Below are 17303 nucleotides of genomic sequence, written 5' to 3'. Positions count from 1 at the left end.
GCATGAACCTTACCAATCTCCTAGTGCAGTCTCTTGCCACTTGCTGCTTTACTCTCTAAGTCCCACTCATACTAAGAAACCCTCAGGTCTCTAAAAACACCATGTTCTTTCTCACACTACACTTGTATACATACTATTTCTTCTACCTAGGACATTTTTTTAGGTGCTTCCTATTGATCCTTTCACCTGGCTCATTTTTTCAAGCCTCAGATAGACATGATCTCCTCCAAGAAGAATTTCTTGTTCCCTCAAGGCTGAATTAAACACTTATGCTTCTGGCAGTGTAGTGGACTAGAGTATTGATAATATATGTTTTAGAGGAGATTCCTATTTTAAAGAGGGTGTATCTTTGATACATGTTAAAACATGGATGAACCTTGAAAACATGCTAAATGAAATACAGCATATATAAAACTACAAATGGTGTATAGTTCCACTTATATGAGTATGTTAGTAAGGATTCTCCAGAGAAACAGAACCAATTGACTCACATGATTATAGAGGCTAACAAGATCTGCAGGTTAAGTCAGCAAGCTGGAGACCCAGGAGAGCTGACTGATCAAATATCTTGGCAACCTATGGACTGTAGCCCACCAGGCTCCTCTGTCCATGGGATTTTCCAGGCAAGAATACTGGAGTGGGTTGCCATTTCCTTCTCCAGGGGATCCTGCTGACCCAGGAATCAAACCCACATGTCTTGCATCTCCTGCATTGGCAGGTGGGTTCCTTACCACTAAGCCACCTAGGAAGCCCCAGTAAAACTGTATAGTCACATGCAAAAGAATGAAGATACCACACACACAATATATACAAATTTTAATTCAAAACAAATCATCACAATGTGGTAAGATTAGATGTCAACAAGAGGAAAAAAAAACTATTACAATACAAACATAGGGAGGATAAACAACACACTTCTGAATAACCAACAGATCATGGAAGAAATAAAAAAGGAAATCAATATACGCATAGAAGCAAATGAAAATGAAAGCAAGACAGCCCAAAACCTATGGGATTCAGTAAAAGCAGCACAAAGGTGGAAGTTCATAGTAATACAAGCCTACCTCAGGAAACAAGAGAAACATCAAATAAACAACCTAACTTTACACCTAAATCAATTGGAAAAAGAAGAATAGAAGAACTGCAAAGTTAGTAGAAGGAAAGAAATCATAAAAATCAGAGCAGAGATGAAGGTGACTATAGCAAAAATCAACAAAATGAAAATCTATTTCTTTGAGAAGATAAATAGACAAACCATTAGCCAGGCTCATCAAGAAACAAAGGGAGAATAACCAAATCAATAAAATTGGAAATGAAAGTGAATAAATCACGACAGACAACACAGAAATACGAAAAATCACTAGACTATTATGAGCAATTATATGCCAATGAAATAGACCACTTGGAAGAAATGGAAAAATTCTTAGACAAGTATAACCTTCGATAACTGAACTAGGAAGAAATAGAAAATCTGAACACACCAAGTACAAGCACAGAAATTAAAACTGCACTCAAAAATCTTCCAACAAACAAAAGCCCAGGACCAGATGGCTTCACAGGTGAATTCTACCACAAATTTGGAGAAGAGCTAACACCTATCCTACTCAAACTCTTCCAGAAAATTGCAGAGGAAGGTAAACTCCTAAACTCCTTCTACGAAGCCACCATCACCCTAATACCAAAACCAGACAAAGATGCCACAAAAAAAGAAAACTACAGGCCAATATCACTGATGAACATAGATGCAAAAATCCGTAACAAAATTCTAGCAAACAGAATCCAACAACATATTAAAAAGATCATACATCATGACCAAGTGGGCTTTAACCCAGGCATGCAAGGATTCTTCAATATTTGCAAATCAATCAATGTAATATACCATATTAACAAATTGAAAGGTAAAAATATGATTATCTCAATAGATGCAGAGAAAGCCTTTGACAAAATTTAACACCCATTTAGGATAAAAACTCTCCAGAAAGCAGGCATAAAAGGAACATACCTCAACATAATAAAAGCTATATATGACAAACCCACAGCAAACATTATCCTCAATGGCAAAAAACTGAAAGCATTTTCTCTAAAATCAGGAACAAGACAAGGATGACCACTCTCACTACTACTACTCAACATAGTTTGGGAAGTCCTAACCACAGCAATCATAGAAGAAAGAAATAAAAGGAATCCAGATTGGAAAAGAAGAAATAAAACTCTCACTGTCTGCAGATGACATGATCCTCTACATAGAAAACCCTAAAGACTCCACCAGAAAATTCTAGAGCTAATCAATGAATATAGTAAAGTTGCAGGATATAAAATTAATACACAGAAATCTCTTGCATTCCTATACACTAACAATGAGAAAACAGAAAGAGAAATTAAGGAAACAATTCCATTCACCATTGCAATGAAAAAAATAAAATACTTAGGAATAAATTTACCTAAAGAAACAAAAGACCTATATATAGAAAACTATAAAATACTGATGAAAGAAATCAAAGAGGACACAAATAGATGGAGAAATATACCATATTCATGGAATGGAAGACTCAATATGGTGAAAATGAGTATACTACCCAAAGCAATCTATAGATACAACAAAATCCTTATCAAGCTACCAATGGTATTTTCACAGAACTAGAACAAACAATTTCACAATTTGTATGGAAGCACAAAAAACCTCAAATAGCCAAAACAATCTTGAGAAAGAAGAATGGAACTGGAGGAATCAACCTGCCTGACTTCAGACTATACTACAAAGCTACAGTCATCAAGACAGTATGGCACTGGCACAAAGACAGAAATATAGATCAATGGAACAAAATAGAAAGCCCAGAGATAAATCCACACACCTTATCTTTGACAAAGGAGGCAAGAATATACAATGGAGAAAAGACAATCCATTTACTGGTCAACCACCTGTAAAGGAATGAAACTAGAACACTTCCTAACACCATACACAAAATAAACTCAAAATGGATTAAAGATCTAAATGTAAGACCAGAAACTATAAAACTCTTACAGGAAATCATAGGCAGAACACTCTCTGACATAAATCACAGCAAGATCCTCTATAATCCACCTCCCAGAGTGATGGAAATAAAAGCAAAAATAAACAAATGGGACCTAATTAAACTTAAAAGCTTTTGCACAATGAAGGAAGCTATAAGCAAGGTGAAAAGACAGCCTTCAGAATGGGAGAAAATAATAGCAAAGGAAATAACTGACAAAGAATTAATCTCAAAAATATACAAGCAGCTCATGCAGCTCAATACCGGAAAAATAAACAACCAAAACAAAAAGTGGGCCAAATACCTGGGGCTGGTGCACTGGGATGACCCGGAGGGATGGTACAGGGAGGGAGGTGGGAGGGGGGTTCAGGATGGGAAACACGCATACACCCATGGTGGATTCATGTTGATGTGTGGCAGAACCAATACAATATTGTAAAGTAAAAAACATAATAATAATAAAATAAAGCAGTGAAGTGATAAAAAAAAAAGTGGGCCAAAGAACTAAACAGATATTTCTCCAAAGAAGACATACAGATGGCTAACAAACACATGAAAAGATGCTCAACATGACTCATCATCAGAGAAATGCAAATCAAAACCACAATGATGTACCATCTCACGCTGGACAGAATGGCTGCCATTCAGTCATGTCCGACTCTTTGCAACCCCATGGACTGCAGCACACCAGGCCTCCCTGTCCATCACCAGCTCCTGGATCTTGCTCAAACTCATGTCCATCGAGTCGGTGACGCCATCCAACCATCTCATCCTCTGTCGTCCCCTTCTTCCCCTGCCTTCAATCTTTACCAAATATATCTGTCTGTAGCTATATTTAAATATGTATATGTATAAATATATTATAAATTATATATAAATATATATTATATAATATATATAAATTATATATAAATATATATTTAAATATTGCAAATAAAACCACTCATAACTTACAGAATAACTAGAAGACAAAGAATGCTGTAAGTTTCAATTTACAAAAAGTAAGTAGAAAATAAACATGCAAAGCTAGCTCTGCAGAGGAGAGTCCAGGAGAGACTGTGATAGAACACAGAGAAAATCACTTCTAAAAAGACAAAGTCTGACCCTCAGTGACAAAATACTAATATTTGAGCTCTCCTGTGTCATAGCTTTGGCTTCTGGAGATCTGAAAGGAAAAGAATGGAAAATATGTGGGACTAGAGGTGGCACTGTTTCTGGTGAAGGAGGATAGATCTCTTGGAGACTTGGTGATTAACAAAAAAAGAAGTCAAGTGGTGGAAATAAAGTTTTCTGGAAAAGCAAAAACCATCACAAAACATATCTTCTTGCCCCATCTATTTAAAAAATTACACTTTTCTCTATCAACAATAGAGGTTGCTCACAGACTAAGAAACCTACCCAGCCACCCAAACCTCTTATATATCTGCCACATAAAATCACTGTATTGCTGGTGACAAGTGAACAGAAATAGCAGATGAGGTAAAAGGCATTATCCTTGATTTTTCACTTCCTCCTTCTTTGACAACTTCACTGACTTCGGGTTTGAGAATAGGACTCATTTTGACCAACGTAATGTAAATGCACATGATATACACCAATTTCGGACAGAAACTTTCAGTGTGATCATGTATTTGGCTCACTCTCTTCTGACTCTGCTCTCTGCCATGAGATTAAAATGTCCAACCTGAGAAGACACACTGTATGTGAGCCTTGGCCTGGAGCAGAGCCTCAGCTAACCCAGAAGAGTCTTGGTTTCCAAATAGCATGTCCTAGTAAAAGGAAGCTTGCCTCTCAGAGATGCCAAGACTGGAGCCATGAAGATGCTAGGTGACGCTGGAACATCTTCAGTCAGTCAGTTCAGTCACTCAGTCGTGTCTGACTCTTTGCAACCCCATGGACTGCAGCACGCCAGGCCTCCCTGTCCATCACCAACTCCTGGATCTTGCTCAAACTCATGTCCATCGAGTTGGTGATGCCATCCAACCATCTCATCCTCTGTCATCCCCTTCTCCTCCTGCCTTCAATCTTTCTGAGCATCAGGGTCTTTTCCAATGAGTCAGTTCTTCCCATCAGGTGGCCAAAGTTTTGGAGTTTCAACTTTAGCATAAGTCCTTCCAGTGAATATTCAGAACTGATTTTCTTTAGGATGGACTGGTTGGATCTCCTTACAGTCCAAGGGTCTCTCAAGAGTCTTCTGTAACACCACAGTTCAAAAGCATCAATTCTTCGGCGCTCAGCTTTCTTTATAGTCCAACTCACACAGCCATACATGACTACTGGAAAAACCATAGCTTTGACTAGACTGACCTTTGTCGGCAATGTCTCTGCTTTTTAATATGCTGTCTAGGTTGGTCATAGATTTTTTTCCAAGGAGCAAGCGTCTTTTAATTACATGGCTGCAAACACCATCTTCAGTGATCTTGGATCCCAAGAAAATAAAGTCTGTCACTGGTTCCACTGTTTCCCCATCTATTTGCCATAAAGTAATGGGACCGGATGCCATGATCTTCGTTTCTGAATGTTGAGTTTTAAGCTAACTTTTTCACTCTCCTCTTTCACTTTCATCAAGAAGCTCTTTAGTTCTTCACTTTCTGCCATAAAGGTGGTGTTATCTGCATATCTCAGGTTACTGATATTTCTCCTGGCAATCTTGATTCCAGCTTGTGCTTCATCCAGCCCAGCATGTCTCACGATGTGCTCTGCACAGAAGTTAAATAAGCAGGGTGACAATATACAGCCTTGATGTACTCCTTTTCAAATTTGGAACAATTCTGTTGTTTCATGTCCAGTTCTGTTGCTTCTTGACCTGCATACAGATTTCTCAGGAGTCAAGTAAGGTGGTCTGGTATTCCCATCTCTTGAAGAATTGTTCACAGTTTGTTGTGATCCACAGAATCAAAGGATTTGGCATAGTCAATAAAGCAGAAGTAGCTGTTTTTCTGGAATTCTCTTGCTTTTTCAATGATCCAACATATGTTGGCAATTTGATCTCTAGTTCTTCTGCCTTTTCTAAATCCAGCTTGAACATCTGGAAGTTCACGGTTCATGTATTGTTGAAGCCTGGCTTGGAGAATTTTGAGCATTACTTTGCTAGCGTGTGGAATGAGTGCAGTTGTGTGCTAATTTGAGCATTCTTTGGCATTGCCTTTCTTTGGTATTGGAATGAAAACTGACCTTTTCCAGTCCTGTGGCCACTGCTGGGTTTTCCAAATTTGCTGCCATATTGAGTGCAGCACTTTCACAGCATCATCTTTTAGGATTTGAAATAGGTCAACTGGAATTCCATCACCTCCACTAGCTTTGTTCTTAGTGATGCTTTCTAAGGCCCTCTTGACTTCACATTCCAGGATGTCTGGCTCTAAGTGTGTGATCACACCATCAGGTGTGTGATTATCTGGGTCATGAAGATCTTTTTGTATAGTTCTTCTGTGTATTCTTGCCACCTCTCCTTAATATCCTCTGCTTCTGTTAGGTCCATACAATTCCTGTCCTTTATCAAGCCTATCTTTGCATGAAATGTTCCCTTGGTATCTCTAATTTTCTTGAAGAGATCTCTAGTCTTTTCTATTCTATTGTTTTCCTCTATTTCTTTGCATTGATCACTGAGGAAGGCTTTTTTCTCTCTCCTTGCTATTCTTTGGAACTCTGTATTCAGATGCTTATATCTTTCCTTTTCTCCTTTGTGAGAATATTTATACAGCATTAAAGCCTCAGCCCACAGATTGTAAGGAAAGGAAAGTAATTACCTTTATTTAAGTGAGATGTGGTGGACACCACCTTAAGTAAGGCTCAAACTCTGAAGGAATCAGTATCATGTGTCCTTTGATATGATACAGTGGGAAAGACACATCATCTAGTTAATATTTTCACTAAACATGTTGAACTAAGATTTAATAATTAAGAAAATAGTCACAGAAATTTAAAATGTGGGATGTTATCAACACAATGGTCCTAGGCCTTTTTAAATGTCAACATTATGAAGGACAAAAACAGACCAGAGACTAGGAGTGTGTTGTACATTAAAGATGTGAGTGTTCCTTCTGTTATTCTTTCAGTTTCTTGAGGGGAAACAACAAGGAATAACCCTAACAGAAGATGTACAGGTTTCAAAAGTTTACCAAACATATTTATCAAAGAATGTCTTTGTTTCCCAAAAGCTTTATCAAACACACAAACTCTAGCAAATGTTTATAGTATATTTGCTATGTATATACTGCATTTCTTGCATGTATGGAAGATCAGTGACCAAGGCCTCTGCTGTCATGGAAGTGACATTTGGTGGTGAAAACAGAGGTAATGGTCAATAAGCAGGTAAAAAGATAAATGAGAAGATAACAAATGCTGTAAAGAAAAGTGATCTAGACGAGATTGAGTCAACAAGAGTCCTGTTTCAGAAGATGAAGAGCTCTCTAAAGAGATAATGTTTAAACCCAAAGTCTTGGCAGGTTGAAGTAGTTCAGAGTAAAATGCCATGATGTTTACAACTTCCTTGAATTAGTTGAGAAAGTGGGTGATAATGTTCTCAGAGGTAAGCCATAGCTGGAAGCAAGGGCTCCACAGCAGGTTAGCAAGTGAGTGAATGAGTGAGTGAAGTCGCTCAGTCGTGTCTGACTCTTTGCGACCCCATGGACTGTAGCATACCACGCTCCTCTGTCCATGGGATTTTCCAGGCAAGAGTACTGGAGAGGGTTGCCATTTCCTTCTCCAGAGGATCTTTCTGACCCAGGGATCGAACCTGGGTCCTCCCACATTGCACACAGATGCTTTACCATCTGAGCCACCAGGGAAATCCTACAGGTTAGCAAAGAGGCTCTTAATTCTAGATGTCATACGCCCTTTCCCAGGCACAGACTAAGTCATTCAGGGGACTAAGTCATTCAGTCACCTCCCAAGGTTCAATCCCAAACTATCGAACTATGGGAAGCTTGAATCCCTCAACCTGAAATGAAAAAAGCTTCCATCCTCAGCTTTGGGGTGGGTGCCCATGAAGAGCTATTGGTGAGTTCCAGACCATGCAGGAGGCCAGTGAAGGTGTATAGGTATTGTAATTCTTTTCCTGTCAACCAACACATGCTGTCTCTCCTCTTTTAGGTTTTTCAGGGAAATCAAGACTCCTTCACCCCCGTGGTGAATGCTCTAGACCCCCCGCTGTTTACCCGCTTCCTTCGGATTCACCCGCGGAGCTGGGCGCACCATATCGCCCTGAGGCTGGAGCTTTTGGGCTGCGAGGCGCAGCAGCAGTACTGAGGCCCGGTGCCTCCCTCCTGTCCCTCAGCCTTTCCTAACTGAGATGCAGCATCCTTGTGAGCCCTTCCGCCAGGTGACTTCCTGCCCTGCGCTGCCCACAGAGCCATCGGTTTTCGCTGTATTTCAATGCCTCTATGCCAGCAGCTGTGCCCTGAAGCCACCCAAATCAATTGCCATGGGGACTGTGTTCTCTGGAGTCATGTGGAAAGCATTCTCCTACGGAAGTGGCAGTCACTTCCTCCTCTGTGGTGATGAAGAAGGGTCAAGACCAAACTAGGCTTCTAAAGGACATGTTTTTAACATTTCCTCAGAAAAATGAGGAAACTCCATGGCTCTCTCCGGTAGGAGACCCAACACGATGTACTAGGAAATTCTGTACCGTGACTGAAAACTAGAGGCCCTCTTTACAGAGTTAAATATCAGGGAGTCAGAAGGAAACTGAGCTGGTGGAAGCAGAGAGAAAATTCCTCCAGTCAGCCACATGCCCTTTCCAAGAGGAACCCCCGCCTTGCCCCACCCCTACTAGATAAGTTTTGAAATGGTTTACTGTCCTGGAAAAGTCAGTGAAAATTAGAGATTAAGTTACAGAAATCAGTAAGCTGCTTTGCTGTATAGCCTGGTAGAGATGTTAATCCCCCAAATGATGTGGTTTGACTGCCTGCAAAAGGTTAACCACTTTGATGTCGACCTCAGTCATCTTGTAGCATTCTTTTCCCATTGACTGCATACATCTCTATTTTTCAAATGTTCTTGGAACCAGATCTTTTGTCTTCCTGCTGGAATAGTCAATAATCAGTTGAATAAAATATTGACATGTAAAACCAAATGCCTTTGAGAGTTCTGTTTTTCTACTGGCAATTTATTTTTTAAATTTATTTATTTTAATTAGAGGCTAATTACTTTACAAAATTGTATTGGTTTTGCCATATATCAGCATGTTTCCGCCACGGGTGTACACGTGTTCCCCATCCTGAACCCCTCCTCCCACACCTCCCTCCCCATACCATCCCTCTGGGTCATCCCAGTGCACCAGCCCCAAGCATCCTGTATCCTGCATCAAACCTGGACTGGCAATTTGTTTCTTATATGATATTATACATGTTTCAATGCCATTCTCCCAAATCATCCCCCGCTCCCTCTCCCACAGAGTCCAAAAGACTGTTCTATAGATCTGTGTCTCTTTTGCTGTCTCGCATACAGGGTTATCGTTACCATCTTTCTAAATTCCATATATATGCGTTAGTATACTGTATTGGTGTTTTTCTTTCTAGCTTCAGTTCAGTTCAGTCACTCAGTCATGTCTGACTCTTTACGACCCCATGAATCGCAGCATGCCAGGCCTCCCTGTCCATCACCAACTCCCGGAGTTCACTGAGACTCATGTCCATCAAGTCAGTGATGCCATCCAGCCATCTCATCCTCTGTCATGCCCTTCTCCTCCTGCCCCCAATCCCTCCCAGTATCAGAGTCTTTTCCAATGAGTCAACTCTTCACATGAGGTGGCCAAAGTACTGGAGTTTCAGCTTTAGCATCATTCCTTCCAAAGAAATCCCAGAGCTGATCTCCTTCAGAATGGACTGGTTGGATCTCCTTGTAGTCCAAGGGACTCTCAAGAGTCTTCTCCAACACCACTTTCTGGCTTACTTCACTCTGTATAATCGACTCCAGTTTCATCCACCTCATTAGAACTGATTCAAATGTATTCTTTTTAATGGCTGAGTAATACTCCATTGTGTATATGTGCCACAGCTTTCTTATCCATTCGTCTGCTGATGGACATCTAGGTTGCTTCCATGTCCTGGCTATTATAAACAGTGCTGCGATGAACATTGGGGTACACGTGTCTCTTTTAATTCTAGTTTCTTCGGTGTGTATGCCCAGCAGTGGGATTGCTGAGTCCTATGGCAGTTCTATGTCCAGTTTTTTAAGGAATCTACACACTGTTCTCCACAGTGGCTGTACTAGTTTGCATTCCCACCAACAGTGTAAGAGGGTTCCCTTTTCTCCACACCCTCTCCAGCATTTCTTGCTTGTAGACTTTTGGATAGCAGCCATTCTGACTGGCGTGAAATGGTACCTCATTGTGGTTTTCATGTGCATTTCTCTGATAATGAGTGATGTTGAGCATCTTTACATGTGTTTGTTAGCCATCTGTATGTCTTCTTTGGAGAAATGTCTGTTTAGTTCTTTGGCCCATTTTTTGATTGGGTCGTTTATTTTTCTGGAATTGAGCTGCAGGAGTTGCTTGTATACTTTTGAGATTCGTTGTTTGTCAGTTGCTTCATTTGCTATTATTTTCTCCCATTCTGAAGGCTGTCTTTTCACCTTGCTTATAGTTTCCTTTGTTGTGCAGAAGCTTTTAATTTTAATTAGATCCCATTTGTTTATTTTTGCTTTTATTTCCAATATTCTGGGAGGTGGGTCATAGAGGATCCTGCTGTGATTTATGTCGGAGAGTGTTTTGCCTATGTTCTCCTCTAAGAGTTTTCTAGTTTCTGGTCTTATGTTTAGATCTTTAATCCATTTTGAGTTTATTTTTGTGTATGGTGTTAGAAAGTGTTCTAGTTTCATTCTTTTACAAGTGGTTGACCAGTTTTCCCAGCACCACTTGTTAAAGAGATTGTCTTTTCTCCATTGTATATTCTTGCCTCCTTTGTCAAAGATAAGGTGTCCATAGGTGCGTGGGTTTATCTCTGGGCTACTGGCAATTTAAATGTGAATGATGGAAGCCCACTGGCTGCAAAGGACTGCGCAGAAGCGTGGCCGAGAGGAGCTACCTGATGCCCGAGGTCAGGGGCAGTGGGCGGGAGGAGCTACCCCATGCCCGAGGTCAGGAGGGGCGGCTGTGTGGAGATAACCCTTGTCCAAGGTAAGGAGCAGCGGCTGTGCTTTGCTGGAGCAGCCGTGAAGAGATACCCCACATCCAAGATAAGAGAAACCCAAGTAAGATGGTAGGTGTTGCGAGAGGCATCAGAGGGCAAACACACAAACCATAATCACAGAAAACTAGTCAATCTAATCACATGGACCACAGCCTTGTCTAACTCAATGAAACTAAGCCATGCCATGTGGGGCCACCCAAGACGGGTGGGTCATGGTGGAGAGGTCTGACAGAATGTGGTCCACTGGAGAAGGGAATGGCAAACCACTTCAGTATTCTTGCCCTGAGAACCCCATGAACAGTATGAAAAGGCAAAATGATAGGATACTGAAAGAGGAACTCCCCAGGTCTGTAGGTCCCAATATGCTACTGGAGATCAGTGGAGAAATACCTCCAGAAAGAATGAAAGGATGGACCCAAAGCAAAAACAATACCCAGTTGTGGATGTGACTGGTGATAGAAGCAAGGTCCGATGCTGTAAAGAACAATATTGCATAGGAACCTGGAATGTTAGGTCCATGAATCAAGGCAAATTGGAGGTAGTCAAACAGATGGCAAGAGTGAACATCGACATTCTAGGAATCAGCGAACTAAAATGGGCTGGAATGAGTGAATTTAAATCAGATGACCTTTATATCTACTACTGTGGGCAGGAATCCCTTAGAAGAAACAGAGTAGCCATCATGGTCAACAAAATTGTCCGAAATGCAGTACTTGGATGCAATGTCAAAAATGACAGAATGATCTCTGTTCGTTTCCAAGGCAAACCATTCAGTATCACAGTAATTCAAGTCAATGACCCAACCAGTAACGCTGAAGAAGCTGAAGTTGAACGGTTCTATGAAGACCTTCAAGACCTTTTAGAACTAACACCCAAAAAAAAATGTCCTTTTCTTTATAGGCGACTGGAATGCAAAAGTAGGAAGTCAAGAAACACCTGGAGTGACAGGCAAATTTGGCCTTGGAATATGGAATGAAGCAGGGCAAAGGCTAATAGCATTTTGCCAAGAGAACGCACTGGTCATAACAAACACCCTCTTCCAACAACACAAGAGAAAACCCTACACATGGACATCACCAGATGGTCAACACTAAAATCAGTTGATTATATTCTTTACAACCAAAGATGGAGAAGCTGTATACAGTCAGCAAAAACAAGACTGGGAGCTGACTGTGGCTCAGATCATGAACTCCTTATTGCCATATTCAGACTTAAATTGAAGCAAGTAGGGAAAACCACTAGATCATTCAGCAATGACCTAAATCAAATTCCTTATGATTATACAGTGAAAGCGAGAAATAGATTGAAGGGAATAGATCTGATAGGTAGAGTGCCTGATGAACTATGGACAGAGGTTCATGACATTGTACAGGAGACAGGAATCAAGACCATCCCAATGGAAAAGAAATGCAAGAAAGCAAAATGGCTGTCTGGGGAGGCCTTACAAATAGCTGTGAAAAGAAGAGAAGTGAAAAGCAAAGGAGAAAAGGAAAGATATAAGCATCTGAATGCAGAATTCCAAAGAATAGCAAGAGGAGATAAGAAAGCCTTCCTCAGTGATCAATGCAAAGAAATAGAGGAAAACAACAGAATGGGAAAGACTAGAGATCTCTTCAAGAAAATTAGATATACAAAGCGAACATTTCATGCAAAGATGGGCTCGATAAAGTACAGAAATGGTATGGACCTAACAGAAGCAGAAGATATTAAGAAGAGGTGGCCAGAACACACAGAACTGTACAAAAAAGATTTTCACGACCAAGATAATCACGATGGTGTGATCACACACCTAGAGCCAGACATCCTGGAATGTGAAGTCAAGTGGGCCTTAGAAAGCATCACTATGAACAAAGCTAGTGGAGGTGATGGAATTCCCATTGAGTTATTTCAAATCCTGAAAGATGATGCTGTGAAAATGCTGCACTCAATATGCCAGCAAATTTGGAAAAGTCAGCAGTGGCCACAGGACTGGAAAAGGTCAGTTTTCATTCCAATCCCAAAGAAAGGCAATTCCAAAGAATGCTCAAACTACCGCACAATTGCACTCATCTCACACGATAGTAAAGTAATGCTCAAAATTCTCCAAGCCAGGCTTCAGCAATATATGAACCGTGAACTTCCAGATGTTCAAGGTGGTTTCAGAAAAGGCAGAGAAACCAGCGATCAAATTGCCAACATCTGCTGGATCATGGAAAAAGCAAGAGAGCTCTGGAAAAACATCTATTTCTGTTCATTGACTATGCCAAAGCCTTTGACTGTGTGGATCACAATAAACTGTGGAAAATTCTTCAAGAGATGGGAATACCAGACCACCTGTCCTGCCTCTTGAGAAACCTATATGCAGGTCAGGAAGCAACAGTTAGAACTAGACATGGACCAACAGACTGGTTCCAAATAGGAAAAGGAGTACATCAAGGCTGTATACTGTCACCCTGCTAATTTAACTTATATGCAGAGTACATCATGAGAAACGCTGGGCTGGAAGAAGCACAAGCTGGAATCAAGATTGCCGGGAGAAATATCAGTAACCTCAGATATGCAGATGACACCTCCCTTATGGCAGAAAGTGAAGAGGAACTAAAAAGCCTCTTGATGAAAGTGAAAGAGGAGAGTGAAAAAGTTGGCTTCAAGCTCAACATTCAGAAAGCTAAGATCATGGCATCTAGTTCCATCACTTCACAGGAAAAAGATGGGGAAACAGTGGAAACAGTGTCAGGCTTTATTTTGGGGGGGCTCCAAAATCACTGCAGATGGTGATTGCAGCCATGAAATTAAAAGACCGTTACTCCTTGGAAGGAAAGTTATGACCAACCTAGATAGCATATTCAAAAGCAGAGACATTACTTTGCCAACAAAGGTCTGTCTAATCAAGGCTGTTTTTCCAGTGGTCATGTACGGTTGTGAAAGTTGGACTGTGAAGAAAGCTGAGCACCAAGGAATTGATGCTTTTCAACTGCGGTGTTGGAGAAGACTCTTGAGAGTCCCTTGGACTGCAAGGAGATCCAACCAGTCCATCCTAAAGGAGATCAGTCCTGGGTGTTCATTGGAAGGACTGATGCTAAAGCTGAAACTCCAATACTTTGGCCACCTCATGCAAAGAGTTGACTCATTGGAAAAGACTCTGATGCTGGGAGGGATTGGGGGCAGGAGGAGAAGGGACGACAAAGGATGAGATGGTTGGATGGCATCACTGACTCGATGAACATGAGTCTGAGTGAATTCTGTGAGTTGGTGATGGACAGGGAGGCCTGGCGTGCTGCGATTCATGGGGTCGCAAAGAGTTGGACATGATGAACGACTGAACTGAACTGAACTGAACTAATGGAATTTTACAGAAAGAAATTGAGCCACTGAATGGCAAGATAGACAGCTTAGAAAAACAACCGAGTGAGTTAGAAAACCAGATTTCATGTAAATTGCAGCAAAAAGTGATATAATTTATGAGGTGAAGTTAACATTTAAAAAAATTAGAAGTGTAACCTTGATCCAGTAGCAGAGAGAGAGAGAGAGACATGTTTAATCTTGACACCCATTAGCACTGTTCTCTTTCTTTTCTCACAGATGGGAGTTTCCACTTTAGAAAGAGTAATAAACCCTGATGTTTCTGAGTATTCAGAGTGGCTGCTACATAGGAAAAGCAAAGACAAATATGCTTGGCACTCAAGTGATTCATTCAGGTATCTCTTAGGATTAAGGCAGCAGTCTGGGCTCTGGCACATCCCACTAATCCCCCTTTTATACGTTTTCTAGAAGTTGTGACCAACCAGAATCCTGGAGAAGGTGTGGCAGAATCTGGTGAGCCTAATGTAAGAAATGAGTGGATTTGAGAGGTAGATGCTGCACTTGCATCGCCAAGATGTCCTGGGATCACTTTTAGGACTTTAGTGGTTTCATTTGTCCCCCAAATGCTTTGGCTAATGGAGGACCTGTACTCAGAAACCTACAAGACCCTGATAAAAGAATTTGAAGATGACACAGACAGATGGACAAAAGACACTGTGTTCATGGATTGGAAACATTAATATTGTTAAAATGACCATGCTACCCAAGGCAATCTACAAATTTAAGGCAATCTTTATCAAAATACCCATGGCATTTTTCCAGAACTAGAACAAACAACTCTAAAATTTATGTGGAAACACAAAAGACCATGAACAGCCAAAACAATCTTGAGAAAAAAAGAGCAAAACTGGAGGAATCAGGCTCCCTGACTTCAGACTGTATTACAAAGTTACAGTCATCAAAACAGTATAGTACTGGCACAAAAACAGAAATATAGACTAATGCAACAGGATAGATAGCCTAGAAATAAAGTAATGTGCCTGTGGGCACCTTATCTTTGACAAAAGAGGCAATAATATACAATGGGCAAAACATAGTCTCTTCAATAAGTGGTGTGGCAAAATTGGACAGCTACATGTAAAAGAATGAAATTAGAACATTTCCTCATACAATATACAAAAATAAACTCAAACTGGTATAATTATTTTGGAAAACAATCTGACGTTATTTACAAAAGTTGAGCATACAGATACCCTATGACAATTCTGTTGGGTAATGACCTAGACCCAGAATTGCCACGTGAAACAAGAGACAGGGCAGCACTATTCGAAACAGCTCCAAACAGGAAAAAACCCTTGTATATATTTCCTAGTGGCTTATTTTAATTGCTGTATAGTAATCCATTATGGCTTCCCTTGTGGCTCAGCTGGTAATCTGAGTGCAATCTGCCTGCAGTGTGGGAGACCTGGGTTTGATCCCTGGGTTGGAAAGATCCCCTGGAGAAGGAAAAGGCTACCCACTCCAGTATTCTGGCCTGGAGAATTCCATGGAGTTGCAAAAAGTTGGACACGACTGAGTGACTTTCACGTTCACTTTCAATCCATTATACATTACAATTTATTTCAGTTCAGTTCAGTTGCTCAGTCGTGTCCGACTTTTTGCAACCCCATGGACTACAGCACGCCAGGCCTCCCTGTCCATCATCAACTCCCAGAGTTTGTGTCCATTGAGTCAGTCATGCCATCCAACCATCTCATCCTCTGTTGTCCCATTCTCCTCCCGCTTTCAATCTTCCCAGCATCAGGGTCTTTTCAAATGAGTCAGTTCTTTGCATCAGGTGGCCAAAGTATTGGAGTTTCAGCTTCAGTATCAGTCCTTCCGATGAATATTCAGGACAATTTATTTACCCATTGCTTTTCTGACTAATACATCATTTATGCCAGTTCTATGGATCTGATCATCCTTTTTAAAAATTTGATTTGTAACAACAGTTCTTTGTACATTAACATTAACCTATTATTTGTCTTACATGTTATGGAATTTTTCACTTAATTTGTCATTAATGTTTGATCTTTCTTTACAATGTTTTTCTGTATGAAAGCTTTACATTTTTATGCAATAAAATTATCAGTAGTTACACCTATGGCTTTGGGGTTTTACGACATGTTCAGAGTAAATTTTTTCATACCAATATTACAGAAACTCATGTTTTATTCCAACATGTGTATGGTTCTATTTTTGTTTAGTCTTTGATCCATCTAGAATTTTTTTTGTGTGTATGACTCTAACTTCAGTCAGTACATTCAAATGAATAACCAATCATCGTATTAAACCATCCCTTTTTCCCCACTGAAATGAAATGCCATCTATTAAACTGCCATATATGCACTATTTTATGGTGTAGTTGATGCCATGTGGCAAACAAAATATCTTAGAATTCTTCAAGCCCGAGAGGATACGGCTACCATAAGGATGGGTTTTAGTATCAGCACAGATGTTTCCACATAGACTGAAGAAAACATCTGTATGCTTAGTTGTCAGATAGAGACTGGGGGAAGGTCAAGTGCAGTCAATGATATCATAAAAGGGAAGGGAATTCTATTTGGAATTTCAGAAGCCTTAAAAGAAGGCTCAGGTCAGCTTCTTCTGAAGACTGAGGCCAGATTCACTGGCTTCTTCACCTCCCTACCTGACACAGGTCTCAGCAGTGGATGAGTGTATCAGTTGTAAATGTCTTAAGTAATAGAAAGCTCAGATACGAGTTTATTTTTCACAGAGCTAGCAGTTGAGAGGTGGGCAGATAAAGGTGTAGGTTTCATGGCCTAAAATTGTCAGAGCCAAATCCAGGTCATTTTCTCGTGCTTTTCCTGCTGATCACAAG

At 40.5% G+C, this 17303-nt stretch overlaps 1 protein-coding gene across 4 annotated transcripts in view; it reads left to right on the top strand.

The window, feature by feature from the left end:
* F8 (coagulation factor VIII) overlaps window positions 1-9084 on the top strand; it is a 142743-nt gene extending 133659 nt beyond the window's left edge. For all 4 annotated transcript variants that reach the window (XM_086385896.1, XM_086385897.1, XM_086385898.1 and 1 more), the window contains one exon: window positions 8103-9084. In XM_086385896.1, coding sequence (XP_086242022.1) covers window positions 8103-8258 — 156 coding nt within the window. In that variant the 3' untranslated portion in view covers window positions 8259-9084. The remainder of the gene's footprint in view (window positions 1-8102) is intronic.
* Window positions 9085-17303: the final 8219 nt, after the last annotated feature.

The sequence above is a fragment of the Bos grunniens genome, chromosome X (genome assembly GCF_055505025.1).
Source record: "Bos grunniens cultivar Pamir isolate PY7600 chromosome X, Bosgru_T2T1.0, whole genome shotgun sequence".
Classification (NCBI taxonomy): Eukaryota; Metazoa; Chordata; class Mammalia; order Artiodactyla; family Bovidae; genus Bos; species Bos grunniens.
Note: the sequence above shows the minus strand (reverse complement) of the source record. Positions and strands in the feature narration are given on the sequence as shown.